This window comes from Cardiocondyla obscurior, linkage group LG24, assembly GCF_019399895.1.
Source record: "Cardiocondyla obscurior isolate alpha-2009 linkage group LG24, Cobs3.1, whole genome shotgun sequence".
Classification (NCBI taxonomy): domain Eukaryota; kingdom Metazoa; phylum Arthropoda; class Insecta; order Hymenoptera; family Formicidae; genus Cardiocondyla; species Cardiocondyla obscurior.
The window spans coordinates 958,509-979,465 of record NC_091887.1 but is presented as its reverse complement, the minus strand read 5'-3'; the positions used below and the strand labels follow the sequence as shown (position 1 = coordinate 979,465).

At 41.8% G+C, this 20,957-nt stretch overlaps 2 protein-coding genes across 14 annotated transcripts in view; both read left to right on the top strand.

Moving 5' to 3' along the window:
- The window catches only part of Shaker (potassium voltage-gated channel protein Shaker), a 77,314-nt gene that overhangs the window by 26,930 nt on the left and 29,427 nt on the right, over positions 1-20,957 (top strand). Inside the window, exons 1-2 of one of the 13 annotated variants that reach the window (XM_070672017.1) lie at positions 10,406-10,774; positions 12,786-12,875. The exons of 8 other annotated variants lie outside the window; for them this stretch is intronic. In XM_070672017.1, coding sequence (XP_070528118.1) covers positions 12,850-12,875 — 26 coding nt within the window. In that variant the 5' untranslated portion in view covers positions 10,406-10,774; positions 12,786-12,849. Of the gene's footprint in view, positions 1-10,405; positions 10,830-12,741; positions 12,876-14,773; positions 20,625-20,957 lie in introns of those variants that run through there. 4 more of the 13 variants (XM_070672016.1, XM_070672015.1, XM_070672014.1 and 1 more) reach the window with 4 other exon arrangements.
- LOC139111614 (uncharacterized) lies at positions 378-4,799 on the top strand. The gene is made up of 2 exons (XM_070672028.1): positions 378-1,869; positions 2,742-4,799. The coding sequence occupies exons 1-2, from the start codon at positions 1,481-1,483 to the stop codon at positions 2,920-2,922; spliced, it is 570 nt and encodes a 189-aa protein (XP_070528129.1). The 5' UTR covers positions 378-1,480; the 3' UTR covers positions 2,923-4,799.

Below are 20,957 nucleotides of genomic sequence, written 5' to 3'. Positions count from 1 at the left end.
TGAATTAAAAAAAAGAAAAAGAATAAAAGAAAAATATATATATTTAATATTATATTAATAATATTAATATATTAATAAAACTTTTTTTATCTTTGTAATTTTAAAATTTTATTTAAATTCTAATGCAACGAAACGCTAAACTTTGTAGTAGAAATGCGACGTTCAGTCTTGAATTATATTTTACTTGGAAACGCAAGGATAATTATTCTTTTATAAACTACAATAAGTTAACATCGCCGAGGAAGGAAAACGCAGGAGAGAACGAGAAGGAAATAATATAAAAAAAAAAGGAAAAAAAACGTGTTTACGAATGGAATAATTGTTCGTGCGTGGTTGCGGAGGATTAGTTATCAGATCGGCGTGTCGGTTTGCTCGCACACCCTCCGCCGACTAATCGGGGTTATCCCACTGCCCCTGTTCCACTCCAAGTACTTCGCCCCTCTACGGCCCTTCTTGACCACCCCCGTGTACTTGTCCGCCCGCAAGCGTCTTTCGATCTGCAGTGCTGCCACCAATTGCACCCTTCGAATATCAGAAACGTCATGCGCCCGAGGACAGGGGGGTGAGTTTACGGAATCGAAGGTAGCGTGTTCGCACACGAGCGGATTCAATCGCCGCGGTGTCTGGACTTTCCGTGTTTCAATACTTTCCCGGTAGCCTCATTATTAATTTTCCGACTGCGTCATTTCGCAGCCGTGCCAATCGGTTCGTACAACGAACTAGCTTATCGATGATCAATCGTGCTTTCCGCACAGTAGGCGAAGTCGCGACCGCGTCCTCGTGCGCAACGGGACTTTCCCTCCTTCGGTAAAAACCCTCGCGCGCGTCAGTCCGGCTTTGTTTTTCCGCGCCGATCAGCCTTCACTCTCGTTCCGGTGAAAACCACCACCAGTTTCCCAATTTTCATGTACGTCGAGCAAGGGTTGATACACGTGCCGCGGTGCTGCCATCGCGCGGTGGAAGCGAGGGGGCGTATCGCACAGGGATGCGAGAGGATGCGAAGGGTGCATCGCATCGCGTTAAGTGAGTCGGCGTGATCGCGGGACGGAAGTAGGATCGCGTCTCAGCATCAGTTGTCGCGCGCGCCACCCTTCCCGTGACAGGGCCACTCTTGGTCAGCTTGGCTCCTGCGCTCGCGTCTCGGTACCTCCCGAAAAAAATTAAATGAGTGGCGTGTGCGAGCCAGGGTGAAGGAGATAGACAGATCAGTCAGTAGTGTCGCGTGCATGAGGTCGGGCAAGCCGGCGTGCCGGGTTCCGTCCCGGCTGCGCGACGGCACATCCCTAGACCCTTCGTCGTGGTCATTTTCGCCGCGTTCGCAGAGCGTACCACGGAACGGTGATCGCAGACCCGAGAGGCACAGGATTCGCGAGTCGGCGCCGATCGAGAACCGGCGGAAGGTGCGCGGAATCGTCGGCAGGAGCAGCCACGGTGATCGGAGAGGTGGAGTCATCGCGGGCGGCGATCATCGCGGGTTTGAATGGGTGGGCCGGGCGCCGGTAGGGTTACCAGGCACGAGCTGAACGCGGTGCCCCAGAGCCACGTCGGTCACGGGGAACGTGCCCTTGGCGAGCCGCCAGCACCGGGCTGCCGTTGTCATCCTCCGCAGCGGTCATCTGATACTCGTCACTCGGCTCAGCAGCTGCCACCCTCGCCGCCGCCGCTCACCTCTCTGCACCTCGGCAGCAGCAACGGCACCGCTTGTGCCGCCGTCAGCGGCAATAACAACCCCGCTATCACCACGAATCCGAGCGACGGTAAAGCCAAGAAGGCGGCCGCCATGTCTTCGCCGCCGAAACATCGCCGGGGCTTCGACCCCAACGACCCGGCGGAATTTCACCGCTATCGTCGCGTTAAGACGAAGCAGCGGTGAGTGCATTCACCTGTGATATCGATTGTTTCTCTTTCGATCCACTGGAAAGGCTGACATTGACAACCGGCTGATATATCGTGCCTAATCTCGTCCTGTCTCACGTACTTGGCCAATCTGTACATTCCGCAAATCCCTCCGATAATTATGCTTCAGTTACGAATCGAGTTAATTTTAACTTTAACTTTTTTTCCCCCCTTTACTTATTCGCACGTAATAGTTAAACTTTTGAAATTGTTCCCCGGTATTTTTACTAATTATATATTTAAGTTTAGATTCACGGAGAATTTATACAAATTTAATTCACCTTTTAAAATAATTTTCTACCTCACGGCAGTTCGTGCTCGCGACTCTTTCAGTTTTTCATGAATCTTTAAAGTTTTTATTTTCTTTACTCTTCTATATTCGTCGCGAATCCTTTCGGGAATGCCGGTTCGATCAGCAAACTGTCCACGTCGATGTGGAACAGTCGAATCCAATATCCTGCCCCTTCTCTTTCCGTGCGAATCCAACGAGTGTTTTTCATAAGACACTCGAAACGGAAATGCGGCATTCCCGTGCTGAAATATTGCTGAGAAAATCAAAGTTACACGCGTCGAAACTCGCGTGCTTTTATCGAGCCGGTACTACTCTCGATCGTCCGCGTGTTTTATTAATTTATTAATTTATCCATTAATTTATCCACGAAGAACCGGCCGTGCAAATTATGAGAACGCGATTGATCGCAGGAGCTGAAGCATAATTGATCGACGAGGCCCATAGAGTTTCCGTTTTTCCTTTCCTCGTTCCCCCTCATTTTTTTTTTTTTTTTTTTTTTGGCGTTGCCCTTGTTACACAGCTTCCATTGATGCCGAATGCACAATGTTCACAGAGGCTTTGTATGTCCCACATCGTGTGACCTTCGGCGACGGACACAGACCTCCCCGAGATTCCTCGACACATCCACCAGCACAAGGCATTATAAAACACACACAAGCTTGCGATGTTCGATGTTGGACTGCTTACTGATTGTACCCCCGCCGGCGCAACGCGACGAAAGTACGATCATATGATAATAAAAAAAAAAAGAGAAAAAAAAAGAAAAAAAAAAAGAAAGAAAGATCACCCCTTCCGAAAATAAATCCAGATCCTTTCCGAAGCACCTTGTATTACTAGCATGACGATACCGTGTTAAGGAGCGATCTAGTCGATTCATAAAATATATACGAATATGTAAAATAAGTAGACCGATGTAATTTAGAAGCGGCATACGAAACGATAGATTATACGAAGTACATGATGATATAAAGTAATAAATCAATTTATAGATTTGTAGATTTTGTGATGCTGGATGTGAAAATAATTTGTACCGTCCATTTCGTCCGCACGCCAATTGATTGATATAAACGAGAGAGACAAGTGTGCTTAACACGCAAAATAATCGAGAACAATGTGAAATTGATAAGTTCTACATCGCTCGCCGTGCCTTGATCGGAGCTTGGAATGCGCTGCCCCTGGAATGGAATTGGGGAAAAAAAAAAAATATAAAAAAAATACTTGCACCTTGAGCGAGAAAGCTTTCACGCACTGCCAGGTTATTAATGTTTGGTGCGAGTGCTGCGTTTCGCAGCGGTACGACTCACGTGGAATGTTTTGCTCGGTTTGTCGACTCCGTAAGAAATTGGCTTCTGCTTGGAAGATGAGACGAGGAAACGCCGGTAAAATAAAATGAGCGCTCTTGCCAACCATCTTGCCACCCACCCACCCCCCTTACTGCCCCTGTTTTTTTATTGCTCGTGCTACGAAAATGTCCTGCCATCCCTTAGTGAACTTTATGTTTCAGCTAGTTTGCCAGCGTGTCGCGAAACACCAGCGATTCGTTAATTCACTAATTGAAGAATCAAATGTATTAAGATGCCGTAAATATGTAAATGTATATATAAAAGATTATATTATTTAGGATTTCTGTTAATGCCGGAAAAATATTTCCTTTTATGTAGATAATTGGTTCTTCAATTATTTGAATTTTATCAATTTGGAGGCATCAGTGGTGCGTTATTCGTTCCGAGCCTACGTTTGCACTGCGAGAACGCGCATGCATGGTCCCATCGAAAATTTGCACGTAAGATGTGACAGGATAATGTTGGCGCGGAATATTATTTGCGCGAATGTGCTTCGCAAAAATTGACGATATATTAATTTAATATTAAAGCTACTACGGTAAGGCGACAACTGATAACTGAATTTCTATTATTTTTCTAAGCTCAAATAAATTATATAACATTAACATTATAAAATATTATAAAGTAATTAAATAATTAGATTTAAACCAATATGAGGGGGTTAATATATTTTATTTAATTTTTTTTAAATTTAATACTGGCTAATTAATATTGGTTTAAATTATAGAATTATTTCAATCTTTTAAGAATAAGCTGTGAATACGATTTACATTTATTTCTTGAATATTACATGTTTTTTATAAAACGGCAGTAATCCGAATATATATTTTTTCCCTTCGGTAATGAGAAAGCTGACATCGTAACAGGTTGTTACAATGAGAGACGAGACCTGTGCAATTTACACTTTGTAACTTCAAGAAAACTATATAACGAAAGCAAATGAGTTTGCCAATACATCTACGTCAGGCTGCGTTATTTTAAAATCGCGTAAGTCCTCCCAATGTTGATCTTCTCAAGATTGTTAAAGTTCACAGATTGAGATTTACATGTGAGAGACGTGAGATTAACGAAATATTTTTCATTTAACACCGTGTCTACTTCGCGCGTTTTACTTTTGACGATTCTACACAGCGTTATTTAGAATTCGTCGCTACTTGAACGTTCAAATTAGAACGGTATTATTTAATTCTATACCGATCGAGGGATCGATGTGCCATTTTTTTTTTCTTTTCACGTTTGCGAGTTTTACCTGTCTGCTCTTCGTTAAATTTTTTTAATTCCTTTTCATTACGCTTTATCTATCGCATCGCACGCGATTACTCCGCCGGATGGACTTCATTTCTCGTCTTACTTAATTGCGTTTCACAATTGATTTCATTTTACTTTCTCTCTCTCTCTCTCTCTTTCTCTTTTTTGCGTCGTCCTGCTTTTTTCCTTTTTTTTTTTTTTTTCGTAGTGATCCTCGCTTTACCTATGACGTCGGGACGTAAATTAAATCTTGTGCGCGAGCTTCGACTTGAATCTGGAACGAAAGAAATATGGTCATTTATTTTACGATTACATTCCTGCTTTTTTTTTTCTTTTTTGTTGGATTTATTATCGTCACATTAATTTTTTTTTTCTCCATTTAAAAGGAGGGTATAGAAATTTAATCAGAAATCAATCATTTATAGTTTCCGCGCGTAATTATTCTGAAGAAATAAAATTAACTACCGTCTAAATGTATATTTAAATTACATTTGAAGGAACGAGCGGCGCTTAAAGTACCACGCGAAAGACATACACCTCGTAGCTCGTTGTCGAAAAATGATTAAATGTAAAACAGGTCTCTTCAACAAAGAGACCGCGAGTAAATAACGCGCGGAAAAATATATAAATTTGCGGAGGAGACGTAGACGAAGTTTAATAAAATCAATTTGTCTCGTCTATTTTTGGACGGCACGAATAGAAATACAACCGATCCGTTATTCAATATTCTCGTCTATCTTGTAAACTGTCCGAAGTGATCATTACGAGCTCGCTACTTCTCCTTTGTTGTCCATTTTCCGTGAAATACGAAGAAAGAGTGCGTTTGTTAATGCTTGCAGGAAATGCAAATGTAGCTTGCTATTTATTCTTATTCGCGATAGAAATCGATCTTGACTGATAACGCATCCGCTAGGTGCTTTGAATGACCGACTGTTACGTCTGCGTTAAAAATAATAATCCTAAGATTGCGGATTAACGTCTTAACAATAAAATCTATGTAGTTAAAAGTTCACATGGGATTTATTAATTTGCACCGAGCGTTCCTTTGAGTCGGCAAGATCTTTTGCGATGCAATTTTCGTTTGATAAAAATTAGCCTCTGATTTTATTTATTTTAATTGATCGGTACACTACTGTGTAATCATAACTACGACGATTCTGCGTTAACCAGAGGGGCTGGCAGTGTTGGCACGTCGTGTTCTGTCACAATCAATCAGTTCTTCTTGACATGTCGCAGAAATTACTCCGAGTCGCTCCGCGGATTAGTCGAATGGTTAAAATACGGAGAGCCCTGTTACGTAAACGCGAAATAATAATTTCGGCTACAATTTTTACATTTATTTATTTTAATTTAAATCAAATTAATTAAATTTCTGTCCGCCTGGTGTTAAATGTTAATTTTTTTAAATATTGAAAGCAAAATTATTTCAATAACGTGTAAGATTTTTTTTTTTAGTAAAATAATTGAAACATGTACCGATGTGTGTGATTTCACGTGTGTGAGGAATTGTAATTTGTATCATGGTGTATCATGCGTTGCACATGCTGCAAATACACGTAGAGCCGCGTGTCGAACTCAACCAAAGGTTGGTGTTAAATATATTAATAAGTTTTTAGTAGTAGTGACTATCTAAACTATCATTATTAAAGTTATCCCTATTAAGAATTATTTTAAATATAATTTTCACACATAAATTAGAAATAAAATACAACGATGAATTAGAGATTTAAATAGCGTAATAATTAATATTTCGTTTTACTCTTCGAATTTATTGTGCTTTTATGTCGTCAAGTGGTAACGCAGTTTTTATCTCGGACGATACGAAGGACCGTGGCAAGCTTTCGTGCTTGCATGCAGCTTGCGATTATTCAGTTTCAAAAGCTATCCGCTGGATGGCGTGTACACGTAACATTTCCGTTTGATCTTCGCCACCCTATGTTAAAGATCGCAAGCTTTCATCTTCGGGAAAAATATTAAAAAAAAAGAAAAAAAAACCATCTTCTCTTTCCAACTAATCTTTACATTTTAAACTTCCCAATAAATTCCTAAAAAAAAATATATAAAATTATATTACGCTTAATTACATTAATATATGAAGTTGCATTGCTCTAATAAGAAAAAGAAAAAAATTATTTTCAAGCGATGATCAATAACGAGCACATGTCAGACGTAAAATGTACTGGCAATGAAATATTGTTACTCTGCGCGTCTGCATCGCTTGATCGGGTTTGATCTACACGGTATTCCCTAAGTTACGTCGGGAATTGCTTCGCGTTATTCGAGGTCGAGTTGAGATATCCCTGCGGCGAGTCGTTGGTGCTTAAAATTAGGGAAGCCTAGATAGCTATTAGACATCGTCGTGATAATTTGCCGTTTAAAATAATTTGTCGATAAAATTTGTTTCCTAATTGAACGGGCTTTGAAGGGCCGGCCGCATTTTTCGCAAATTAAAGTTTATTTAATCGGGGATATCGAAATTCCACATTTAGTAAGCGAGAAGATTGAATGATCAAACAGCTTTTCGCTTTTATGCGATATTTACTTTTACTCCGAGCTGCGGAGATCGAAAGCCCTTTTTGGAGAATCTTTTGCGCCGGGGGGTAGGAGGAGGGCTGCGGGAGGGTTTGATTGAAAATCACGTGTATTAAAATCCGCGTATAGAAACGTCACGAGAACGTCTGTTCCATTTTCTGAAGTTCAGTTTATTTAATAAACTCACTTCGCTGGTTGAATTTATATTCAATTTAAGGAATCTGTAACAGCTCGTTTGATTAATTTTGATTACGGCTCACGAAAAACTTGAGTAAATCTTTGAATTAAAATTTTTATATTTCAGAAAGAAAATTATCGTTATGTAAAATTTAATTTTAGCTCCGACTTTATTTATAAGCTGACTTAAAAAAAAAAAAGAAAAAAAAAATGTAGAGTCAACATTTCGAAAGAGTTCTAAGAGAGATTTATTTTCTCTCTGATAAAAATATCAAGCGTCGTTGTACACATATAAATTCCTTGACACTTTCGATAATGGAAGAAAGTTTTTGGATTTACTCCGCCAGGTTTTTCTACGAGCCTTTTACTGCCACTCGAAGCTGTAAGAGTTCTCGAAAATAAAGCAAGGAACACGGGCGTACAAGAAACAGCGACAGGCAAGGCAGATGACAAGAATGACGACAATCGCGAACTACGACGAGGGGGTTGAGTTAGAAGAGGGTGGGATCGGGGAAACCCCCAAGAATCCTCAAAATGACTGTCCGAGAAACATTTGAGGATAATACGCGAGTCACTGGTCGGGGCGGGGGTGGATATCGACTTCGATGGCCGCGAAAGCCCACGCACGAGCAGCAGCACGAACGGGCCGGACGGGGTGGGGTATGGGGTAGGTAGGGAAGGTGGATTTCACCTACTTCTCTCTTCGTGCGAACACATATCCGTTCGCCCGCACACAGGCGTATTTCGATCACGTTCAGGCTCACGTTGCATGAACACGAACGTGCAATACATCCGCGGGTACATATACAGGGATGCATCGCGCAACCAACTCCTGAGAGGGTAGGAGCGCGAGGGATAGAGCTTTCGCAGTCACGGTGGCGCCTCCGCAGAATGCCGCGGCGGTTCCTGGCGGCGTTCCTCGACCGGCGCCTTCCACTGTACCTTTGCCGCCCTGACGTCCCACCGGGGGTCGCACCCCGATCTCTCACCCTACGTGGACCATTCGTGGACACCACGCACGGTCCGACCGTGCCGTTCGGAACGGGAGTGTTACGTCGTGGCTCTCAAAGTTGCCGCCTAAACGCGTGTCGCGTTTCTCTCTCTTTCTCTCTCTTTCTCTCTCTCTCTCTCTCTCTCTTTCTCTCCTTCCCACCCACCCTTCGTCACTCGTTCTCTCTCCCTCTCGTTTTTACCGTTCCTCCCGCCGCCACCATTTACCCGGCCGCTACCGCTGGCGTCCTGACACGCACCACTCGGTGATTCAGAAACCCACCGGGCTTGCCACGGCTCGAAACGTGTTCCCTTCGCGGACCAGTCTACTCCGCGAGGACTTTGCCAGTGTGATCTGTGACAGTGATTGCTCAGTCACTTTCCCTCCCCTTCACCCTCCCCCGGACTGAACTCCTCGTCAGTCCACCTGCTTCTCCTCGCTGCCCCGTCAGGCGGCACGCACTCGCTTTCCGCGTTAGCTGGTGATCGACAAGGTTACGCAAGGCAGTCGTAGCAACGTGGTTGCAGAGGTGGACCCGGCCGAGAATAACATACCGCGCGCCGTTATTAGTGTTCCAATCTCGCGATCCAATTTTACTTTGGCCTCTCCTTATCATCGGTTTCCACTCCCGTCTAACCCGGAGATCTCAGTTTACTCGGGCGGGCCGGTGATCTATGAGCCTCTCCATAAAATGATAAACGTGATCTAGACGGACTCGTCAACACAATGCGAATGGACTGATGGACCCGCCTGGTTGGCGGGCACATTTCCGTTGTTATACCGTCATTCGTTTTTGATTATTGTAATTTAGAACGACGCCGAGCCCGTCGCACGAAACGTGTCGCAACTAATTGTATGTAGGTAATTGATTCTCGATATTCGAGACACGTCGACGCTGAAAGAATTTCTCGTAATTTTCTTTTTACAGTGACTTTAAGCTCGTGTGCTTAAAATTTCTCGACGTTCCCAGCTAAATTTGCGCTTGGCATTGAACGCTCCGTGAATATTTGTTAATTCCCGTCTCCAAAAACTTCACATTTAAAGACCTAGATCGTGACGTAAAATAATAACTGAGCTAACGATTAAACAAATATGATGGATTGTTCAACGACGCTGAAGGAGGCTCGGCATAATTATTATTTTCGTATTTTAAAGTGTTCTATTTTCAATCATCGGCCGAGAAATCTTTTCTATATTTAAAGATCGAGATTTTCAAAGATTTTCAGAGACGCAAAAATTAATAAGCTGTTTATAAATTTAAATAAAAAAATTATGAGGTAACTTATATTTTTGCTCGATTAATCTCCTATTCCTTTTATTCCCGTTTAATGTTTCTCAATTCTTTCGCCCTCACTTTTCCCGTATTTGAGTACGTTCCGTTCCGTTTTGTGTCGACGTGACACGGAATTCGCAATATATTTCACGAGAATAACGAAGAAGCATGATCAAAGATGAACACGTCTGACAAACTCAAGCGATCTCGTAAGGCCATGGAAGAATAATGTGCCGGAAAATTTTTGGATCTCTCTTCTTAAATAATGCCTCCGTCTTTCTAAAGAATATATCTCTATGACAGATGATGAAGTATACGAATCAACAGTTCAGTTATTTCACTTCCGATCGCATTGTAGAAACGTAAAGGATTATTCTCACGCGCAAAGTTTGAAATGCGCAAAGTTTTAGAAGAACGTAACGCAAATGAGATTTAAATGGGATCAGTCACAGCGTCGGGGATTCACATTTTACGGTGGACTCGTCTGAGCGTGTCTCGGAAAAGATTTTCCTCAAACGACATTACGATGCCTGCGTACGATATAATCGAAGACGAGCGTTTCATCCCTCTTCCTACTTTCTGATCCGTTCTCCGCCCTAGATTCTCCGTTCCCGAGTACCGCGAGAAACGCGGGGAGGGGAGGGGGGGAGGGTGGGCCAAAGGGGGTTGTCTCGTTAAATTAAATTGTTTAACGACGTCAAGTAACAGTCGCGCAAAGTTATCCTCGACTGGCCGGATGGATCGTTCGGGGCAACGGTGGGTGATCTGTGCTTTATCTCGCGTTTGATTGCTCCCGTCGTCGTATTCTGGATTCGCGCAAGTTTCTCATCCGCGGTATGCGCGATGGAACGCCGAAGTCGCGCCGTTCTTGCCGACCTGATCCTCGCGATTGACGGACACGTGACAGTGCGTCGTGACAGTGAACGGTACTGTTAATAAGTGGATACGTTTGTGGTCCTGCGACCGGTTGTGTGCGGGTGGCACACGGGCCTCGGTGGTGGTTAGACGCAACATGCGGGAAGGTACAATAGCGCAAGCCGTCACGGCGATCTGCTGGGCCGTCGCCAGTTAGCCACTGTACTTTTCTCTCTTTCTCTATCTACATCTAGTTCTATGTATACAGTATATTCCAAGACTGTTGCACATTTTCTGTTAATCGGTGGGGGATTTCGTGAGCGTTAAAGCTGTCTCATTCTTGGCCGAGCTTCTTTCCGATTTGTCTCGTAATTTTATTTCGTCGGTACCTTCGGTGAAAGATTCTTTCCCGGCGCGTTAGAATTTTACTCGACGCTGTTCGACGAGGCGGTGTCTGACCGCTGCTTTACATTTTTTTTTTTTTTAGACCGCGATCGTATCGCTCTTTGAAATTTTGCTAAGAAATAGTCAATCTTAAGATAATCGTAGAATCTGCGGTTTAAAGGAAACGCGATAGCTTTGGAACATGCTGTATATAGGATGTCCTGTAACAGGAAGGAAGTACATAAGATAACGGTGTTCTAGAAGCTATTTTAGTCCGAGGAGCCCTTCGCAAACGTATGTTTCCAAGTTGTTTCACAATTATTAACAAAATTTCTTAGTTCTTTGAGAAGTGTTCACTGTTATTAGAAGATTATGCAATATTAAAAGTTTCTCTTCCTTCCTCTCACGTTTCCGCCGTTCTTTTGTCACCCTTTTATCCTTCTCTTCATCGTTCCTCTTTTCTTCTCTCTTTTTATATCTTTTCTATTGCTTCCTAGTATATTAACAGCATTTTTTATTAGTATCTGTTATAAGTCGCATTAGTTGAAAATAAAATATTTTATTTTACAAATTTTACAAATCATAGAATTATTACTCTACTCGTAATTGCATCGTGAAGAATATAATTATCTCCGATTAATTATGCAAATGATTTGAGGCAATCTTTTTTCTTTCTTTCTTTTTTTTTTTTTAAATCTGATTTTTCCTGTGCAAAGCATCTCTTTGTTAAAGCATAAAATTTTAAGACTAAAATATATTTCCAAAACTCGTGAAAGCTGAAATCCTGTTATGGGCCATTCGATAGACAGGAAAATTTGGTGATACCAGCGAAAATTTTGGTAGCGCGCTTAGCCAGAGATTTTGCAACGCATTAGGAATGCGATAATGAAATTGGGAATTGTAAAAATTATAAATTCATCGGTAACTTACTTAGATGATCACCTTGAAATTTATTTTAAACGTTTAATTATTAATTAAAGCATTTCTTGAATATTAATTTCTTGAATATTCTAATTAAAGTTCGCATCGAGGAAAAGTCGACGTATCAAAGTAAAATCTATTGTAAATTAATTACAAGGGAAACTTTTCCTTATTTACGCTCTTCAAACTTTGTTAGAACTTTTAATTTTGAATATTATCCTGTTAATTATTCTTTTCTTAAAATATTTATTGACTAAAAATATTTAACGGGCGATTTGTGTACAGAAATTTTAGATTTTATTTAAATAAATGTAAATTAGAGTTCCTTTTTTCCATTTCTTTTTTTTTTTATGATCAGTCCCCTTTTTAATTAGATTTAACACGTCACCAAAACTTTAGGTGGTATACTTCCGAATTATTCTGTTTATACATACGTACTTCTTTCTATATCGATTCCTCTTATTACTTTTCTCTTATTACTATCGACTTCTACTACTCGCCTTTCTTATATAATCTCTTTCTTTCTCTTCATTGTTTTAATACGCTTCGTTTTAGAAAGTATTTTCGTGTCTCATCATTACTACATCTGTCATCTTTCTTTTTCTTTCCGACCTTGTTCGAAGTGGTTTCACGTCCGTATTTAAACCGCAATTCCTTGGACGCGTACTTGAGAACAATTGGAAATAACGTGCGTGCTGGTTTATTATACATTTTTCGGCAAAAAAAAAAAAAAACGGACAAGCGAGCACTTGTGGCATCAACGTGTTGAATCTATAAATCAAACTTCGAGCAAGGCGATGACCCTCTCTTTCTCCTGTTATCTCTCTAGTTACCTACTCTATAGCTCTATTCTGTCACCGCATGCCAAACTAGAGGATTCACTGCTCCGGATTGCCCCCTCTGCGAAAAAGCAACAAAGAGGCCGCCTCCATGCAACATGCAGATGATCCTGGTTGCTGGCGGGTGAGTCCATCATAGAATCCCGACACGGTTACGTACACGTTACACGATTACAAAGTACACGTACGCGCGCAGCACACACGAACGAGCGAACAACGAACGAACTAACAATGATACGTATACGTAGCTTTGATTCTCCCATTATTATTTCCTTCCCAGGCAGACTCTTTTTATTCCTGTCTCCATCGATTCTCTTTCGGCCCCCTCTCGATGTGTATTTAAACGCTGTTTTTTCACATACAGAAAATCTTTCTTTTTTTCCCCTTTTTTTTTCTCTTTTTTTTTTTACTTTATTTGACAAATTTAATTTCACCATAAATGTTCGGACGCTTTGGAAGAAAAGAAAAATGTTGGTCGTTGAATTGGAAAGATTAATCTGTCACAAAAATTTTATTCGTCTACTGGAAAGTCTTGTTGGTCTCTGGCAAATTTTTTCTTTTTTTTTTTTAAGAGACTTAAAAGGCTGCTAAGCGGTCTCGTGACCGATAGCTACTTAAATAATTTCGTCGGATGGCACAACTTCCTGCTTTCGATAAAATGGGCTTGAAATGTGTTTTTTAACAGAGTTTGTGTCGACGGGTGGGGCAACACTCTTGGGATCCGCCCTGCCTACAATATTGCGTATGATGCAGATAGAGCGTAAAAAGTCGACATGATAAATAATTTTGCAGTTATCGCTCGACATCGTGTCCTTTTTTTTCGACGTACTATATTATCTCGTACTTAAAAAAATAAAAGAAAGAGATTGAAGCATTGATGATTAAATTTACGGAAAGTTAGGCGATACGACGCGAATGGAAGAAACGGAGTTCCGTTTGAAACGCCTGCAAGTTATTTGGAGTGTATTCATGACTTTGAATTAATGGTCCGCTTGCTCGAAATATATTCTATTATTTTAGACTGTTATTATCTCACTGCATGTTGTTTTACACAACATTTCTGATTAATTCCGCCTGAGTTAGTCTTGCCAAATTGTTTACGGATTGCACGAAAGCGTTTATCGTGCAAATTCGCGCTTAGCGTGCTCCAACAAGAGTGTAATTAAGAATCGGTATTGTAACACGCTGACTTTTGAAATTGAGAGATGAGCAAGGGTTGAGCCCAAATGAACAGACGTGACGAAAATTACCGTCGCGTTGAAAGTATTTATAATTTATACAATAAATAATACTGATTATTTAAAAATAACTTTTTAAAAAAGTCTGTCAATGTTTGCTGTCTCGTCTTCGGTGCCTTAACCTTTTTTTGCGACGATAATGACAGCCAGGTGCATTCAAATGTGGATTTCATATGTTTCCCTTCACTTATACATGTTTATACGACATATTTATCTGGGAGTTGCCAGCCAGCTGTCTGCCACGTGTGCGTACGCGCATCAATCGTTGCATTTGTTTTGGCTGTCTCATTTATCGCAAATCACAATTGTACTTTACTTAAAAATTAAAAAAAAAAAAAGGAAAGAAAAAATTATCATATAAAGATCTCGAAATCTATCATTAATTTTTTTCTACGATTTTCTTTTTACTATTTATTTGCAACATATTAACGTGAGGAGTTCTTGCAGTAAAATTGTATAATCATCCGTGATAAATTAATTTATTACCAATTACTCACAGTGCTCAAATTATTCAGTGACGCGCTTTTAATTATTAAAGAACTTGAAATTTGCTTTCAATTGTAAATACCGTAACTGAAAACGTTGTAATTAAAAGTTACTTAATATTTGATCGTTATGTACGAAATAAATATATTTGTTAAAGATGTATAAATGGATTTTCAATACTTAATCGGTGATTCAAAGCTCTCGCGATGGGGAAACTGACGCGGGATTAAAATGGCAGTTTTATCGCATAGGAAATTGTCATTGCGGCGCGACGCTTAATGAAATTCAATTTACCCACGTGTTGTTTTCCGAAGTGGGCCATCCTAATTATCGTAATGGCGAATCTGCCGAAGTTTTAAGGATTATTATAACTTCGTCCGCGCGCACCGTGTTAATTAAACTTTCTCGAAAATAAATGCGGCGCGCAATTAAATTACAGCTCCTCGTCCGGTGTTCTTTTTTTTTTTTTTTTTTCTTTCTCCCGCCGTCGAGAACAATTTGACGCAGTTTGAGGCAGCAACTTACAATCTAATCAGTTAATCAGAGTCGCGAGTAATCAAGACCCGCAAGTACATATTACTTTTGGAGTATTAGACTAGTTAATTGTTCCCTGTAATGTGTCTCGCGCGTTTGATCATTGTTTTGTGGACTTTACGTGACGTTTACTTTAACGTTTTATTCGCTGCTGGGTCCGACAATTCCGCCGGCCGGGCACTGGCTATCTGTTTTTAATCAATCGATCGACGATGATCGAGTTACTGCCGGCGAGATGTTGAAAAGTATCGTTATCGGGACGTACTAATCAGTCACAACGGATGTATTAAAAATAAAACACTCGCCGGACACACGTACGAGCCACGCGCAAAACGTGCATGATACATTTATGAGGACAACAACCTCGGTCAATACGGTTTGGTCGATCATTTGCGCGATCGATCCGATGTTCCCTTGGTATCGCGCTTTTCTCGGTCTCTCATTCGCAGTTCTTGGCGAACCGAAGGACTTCTAAAAACAGTCGTTATCGTCGGGAACGGCAGAAATGTAAAATTATTAAACGGACCACGTGTATGTTCGCTTTAGTACTACGATTACAATAAATTTATGCTCCTTTTACGCGATTACCTTTCGCGAGTAAGTAAAAAAAACGCCTATTTGACCGGACAGAATTTTTATACGTCTCAATAATATTGTTTTGTGCGAATTACTATGAATATTCTTTCACTCAGCAAATCGTTGCGCTGATTATTTGTCGGTCTTGAAACACAGTCGCATATAAGATATATTACTCGAATTTTAGAAGGCAGGGATTTAATTATCTGATTCGACTCGGAGTTTCCAACACCGAGTTCGAATTTCCAAAGTTGATTCGTCGAAGGGGAATGTCTCAAAGAGTACGTCGAGTGAAAGTTACCTCGAGTCTCGCAGGAACCTCTAGCGGTCATCCATGCCGAAAACGGCTCTAGTTTCGCGTCCTTATGAAATTTCCTTCGAGCTCGATTGGAAAATAGGTCACTGGGCGCCGAAATCGATACGCGATCCGACGTATAACGCCGCATGATAACTGCATTATCGACAATTCTGCGAAGGAAATCCTGACCTTCGCCCGGACGGATGGTGCGACAGATTTTGGCCGGAAAAGACAGACGTTGTTTTGCAGGGATGACTGATCCGGGCGGTCATCTGCGATTAGTGACCCCGCGGGTCAAGCTCGACACCCTAGGAACCTTCATACGCATTTACATGCCACGTACATTTATGTCACGCGGTTTTATAAATTCAACGAACAGCCACTCTATTTCTAATCATAAAAAAGAAGAAGAAAAAGAATAAGAACACATCAAACTCCTACAACTACAAATAAATACGCGTTAATAATTCCGCCGCAGTTGTACGTAACTAAAATCTTGATTAAATAAATTCTCATTAATTATATTCATATTAAAAAAAAAAAAATGCACTCTCAAGTTTTAGAAATTATGGCTAAGAAAGTCGAGCTCTCAAACTTCAACGTTATCGATACACGCATGTAATCAAGGACACGATCCTGAATGCACTTCAAAAAGTTCCCAGCCGTCGCTCCTTGCTTATTAAAAAGTTATTAACGAAATAAGTTTAATGGGCGGAACGTAATTTTCCGACATCGCGTACGGAGAGAATTTACATTTCGTCGATGAAAGGGGAGGAAGTTTCGCGCCCAGCATGTGTAATAACGCACGTGCGCGTACATTCTTCGCAAGTTATCACTCGTAATCATTCGCTATAGTGCTTTTGAATTTTTTCTTTTATTCAGAGTGCGGCGAGTTGCTATTATCTAAAGTTAAAGCTTCTAAAAATAAAGCTAACACGTGAGAGTTCTTTTTTTTCTTCTTTTTTTTTTTTCTAAGTTCACGATAATTACGACGAACATACTGATGGTACAGCCGAGCACAGAGGATCCATTGGAATTTATTTTTCCGGAATACTTCGCAGCTATCTCGAAATCGAAAGGCGCTTTCGCGTTACGTCATGCTTATTAGCTAACGGACAATTTGTCACGTAAAAGAAGCTATTTTTAATACCTGTTCGCGTGCGGAAGTATCTAGTGTGTCTACCAGTTTATATATACAGTATATATATATCTAGTTGTCCGTTATTCCACGGATGGGGTTACTTTGTCTTCTCGCAGAAGGTATCTGTACTGGCCAGTCTGTACGAGCGTATTCGGTCCGCGTCGGTGTATCTACTCAACGAGGTAACCATTCGTGAAATCGAATTTATGTTCCTACTTGTTGGATACGAGATTTCGTACGAGAAAATTACTGTCTTGATTACTTTATTATATTACATATTCGTAAGCGGGCGTTCGTTATTAAAAGTCTCGTCAATTTAGATTCTGTATCTCCCGGGGAAAGAAAATGTATTTAAAAAAATACGATAGTAGCGATAAACTTTGTACATTTTTTTTAAACGAAAAAAGAGAAAAGAAAAAAATATATGTATATTGCGATTAGATTTTTATCGCGCATGTTAAATTTGTTATTTCAAGTTTATTAATTGTTTCACTTTGGAAGTAAAAAAAAATATTCGGGAAACACAGGGAGGAGGAGGAAAAGTATACACCGATTATATCTTTGCAGCTCTTGCTGATCGAGCGGATTCGTAATAATCCGAAAGCGGCGGCATTTATCTAGCCGTGAAAGCAAATTTAAGGGCACATTTATTCCACGTCTTGGCATTTGAGATTTGCCGGTTTATCCTTTGAGCGCGCGGAGAAACGCGACGAGCGCCGTTCAACCGTGCACAAATATAACTATTTAAGCGTGAAATCGAATTTACGTTCGCGTGCACCGCTGTACGTCGCATTTATTTAAAAGCAAGCCTCCATTCGACGTCTGGGATAACAGCGGCGTTCAGTGGGCGCGTGCTTTCTTCAAATACGGGATAATACGTCGTTATTGTGCCGCGCTTGCTAATTAGCGGAAAGTTCGAGCCGGCAAGTACGCCCAGTCATAGTTCGCTAATTTAATTTTATAAGTACGCTTCGGGAGTTTGTACACAGCGCGAGATACGCGCGCGTGACGAACGGGCGACATCGACGATCCGAGCGACTTCAATTTGTTCGACATCAATTTATTCCGGAAGTCTAATTAACGTCGACGTTACCCGCTAACGGTCTCACGCGCGAACTGGCAAACACGCCCGGCATCCGCATTTCCGCGTTTATTCTCCTCGAGTCTGACGGGGACCCAGCGCACCCACGCGACAAAGCTTCTCTTGCCCGGCTCCGTGGCCGAATTTACGTCACCGCTTATATTGTTGATCAATAAGGACGCCATTCTCGGGTGCGTGTCGCATCTCGCGTTGGCCCAATTCCGCATTCGGACAATTATGCCCATTATAACTCGGGCAATTGGTTGTTGATTGGCCGTGCACGCCGCGTCGGCACGTCAGTCGCGCTTTTGAGTGAAGGCTCGCAGAGAAAATGCTATGTTGAAAGAAAAAAAAAAGAAAAAAAAAAATAAGAATTGTACCAAGAATGCCTTGGCATTATAAATTTAAATGCAATTACAGACAATGTCTGGTTACAGTATTTATTCTTGAATTTTTTTGACGATCCTTCAATTACCTGAACGTACACTGGGCGATATCGTAGCGATCTTTGGTACAAAACTTTTTCTTTCGTGCTCGGAGTTAATCTAGATGACGCGTGCCGAAGGAGGAGCGAAACGAAAAAAGTGCCAAGGATTAATCAATTTAATACCCCACGATTCGCCGTGATATTCGGAAGTGGAGGGTAACCTTTGACCGTGGCTCGCCCACGTATAGGCGCACTCGTTCGCCCTTGGATTTTATATTAAACTATTATTGGTTATCAGTGGATGTTCATTGGGGTGAGCGGCGAGCGTTTCGAGATTATAAAGTCTATAAAAAGCGCGTCGGCTTTCCGTGATCTGCGAGAGACGATTTTGACCTTTGCCAGTATTTACTTTATTGAATCGTAAAATTCAGAAAACCTTTTCGCCGCGTAAAATTTCTGACGTATCTGTCGACGGCGCAAATCTCGCTTACGTGCTTTTTGGTAAAATATTTTCGAGCAACTGAGAGGGCACGGGAAAAAAGAAAACGGCGTTGTCGGCATGTAAATGCGTGCGAAATTCCGTTTTTATCAGGCTTGATGCACGGCACGCATTAAGATTGTAAGAACCAGACCTCGACGAAGTTATAGTCGGACTATCGATATCGGACGATATTAATAGACGATGGAAATACACTCGGGACTAAATTTATTTGTATCAATAACATCCACCGAAAGCTTGTAACTTCTCAGACCGGCGAACGTCGCGGCAATCTGATACCCTTGAATACTTATGGACACGCGTTGCTCGCAAGTCCGTTCATTTTTTAGTCGCGACAATTTGTCACGGTTCTCCGTCACAGCCTGGCTTTAACAATAACGCTAAACGCCTGTCAATTTTATATTAATTTAACTAATTTCTCATTTAACTCAATAATAAAAAAATAAAATAAAATTAAATTAAATTAAAAAAAGTAAAAAAAAAAAAAAGAACTAAAATTATTACTTAATTTTATATCTCAGAAATTCGAAACAATTCCGTCGACTTATGAGCGATTTACCTGCCGATTTATTCGCGACTCGCTCCGGCACTTCCGGCTGATTCGCCCGTGTGAAATGTCTCGCAACTCCGTCTTTGCTCTCGGCCTTTTTTCCTTCTCCCCGGCCCGACGTGGGAAACTGGCGAACGTACTTGATTGCCTTTGGTGCACAAGTGCGGAAGGAGTATCGAGTTGGCGACGCAAGAGGCGCTTCGCGGGTCGCTCCTAAAGGGTAGAAGTGGCGTCCGGGATATGCGGGGCTGGTGATCGTTAGTGGGGGCGATTGTGTTGCGGTAGTGGAAGCCACCGGGGTAGACTTAGAAGGACAGCATGGCACGCGCTTTCAGCAAACTAAGGCAGCCACGCTGTCGGCCGGTTATCTTCTTGACCACTAGATAGTTATCGGCCGCCCGTCGGCGAGACAGGGGGTGGACTCGCTCGGTCTCCGCGATTAACCCGTTTTCTTCTGATTTTTCATTCATGCACGTCTCGCGCGGAGTAGTAGCTTCGAATAGGATCGACACGATGGCCAGATCACGGATCAAGTCGGGGCGACTTTGAATCCGGGATAAAGCCGAGATTGCGACCATGTCACGCGAGGCGGGGAGGAAGGATATTTGACGCTAGTCGCGCGGTAGCGTAGCAATATCCGCGACGCGAGGAGATGAACAATTCGGACGGAAAATGGGTTAATCCGCGTGCGAAATGTGAAACAATCGCGCGTAGATCTTTTTAAGTGTCCGTACGAGTGCCGACGTATATAATGCCCGGCTGGCTCGGCGCAATCGGGGGTGCGTTTAATGGAAAGGTCTCGTGAAATTGCTCTTCGATGGTGCATGATTCGAACAAATCGAATAAAACGTTCGTGCGGAGTGGATTGTTTTGAGGGGCGCGTACCGGTTGTGATTGTGAATCGCTATTAAGGACCCTGATTTATCGCTTGTTCGCGATAAACGAAGTTAATCTTGAAAATTGAAAACGGACGGCCACGCACTTACGATCTCATGGATATCGCCTCGAATATCGCCGTTTAAACCGAATTGGCACTGAGCATGGTATCCGCCAGCAGTTTTAATCCAAGATCTGAATTCCAAACTAAAGCCGATTATCAACGGGGCGAGAAAACGCGCTTTCATAATACCACGCTTGAGAATTAGTTTCGTCTCGCGCGACGCTTGTTTGCCCGTGATAACGACGACATTATCGTTCGGCATTCGCTGCGATACGGCTGCTGACCGAATCAATCAACGGGCTGTTTGCGCGCTAATTAAAAACCGCCTGGGAAATACGAGTCGCGGAACAAATGAGATCCAACGCGTGATTTATTACTCGGTGTATCGCGTCGCGCGCGGTCACGCAATTTCGTGGTTCTTTAATTCGAGCGGCTT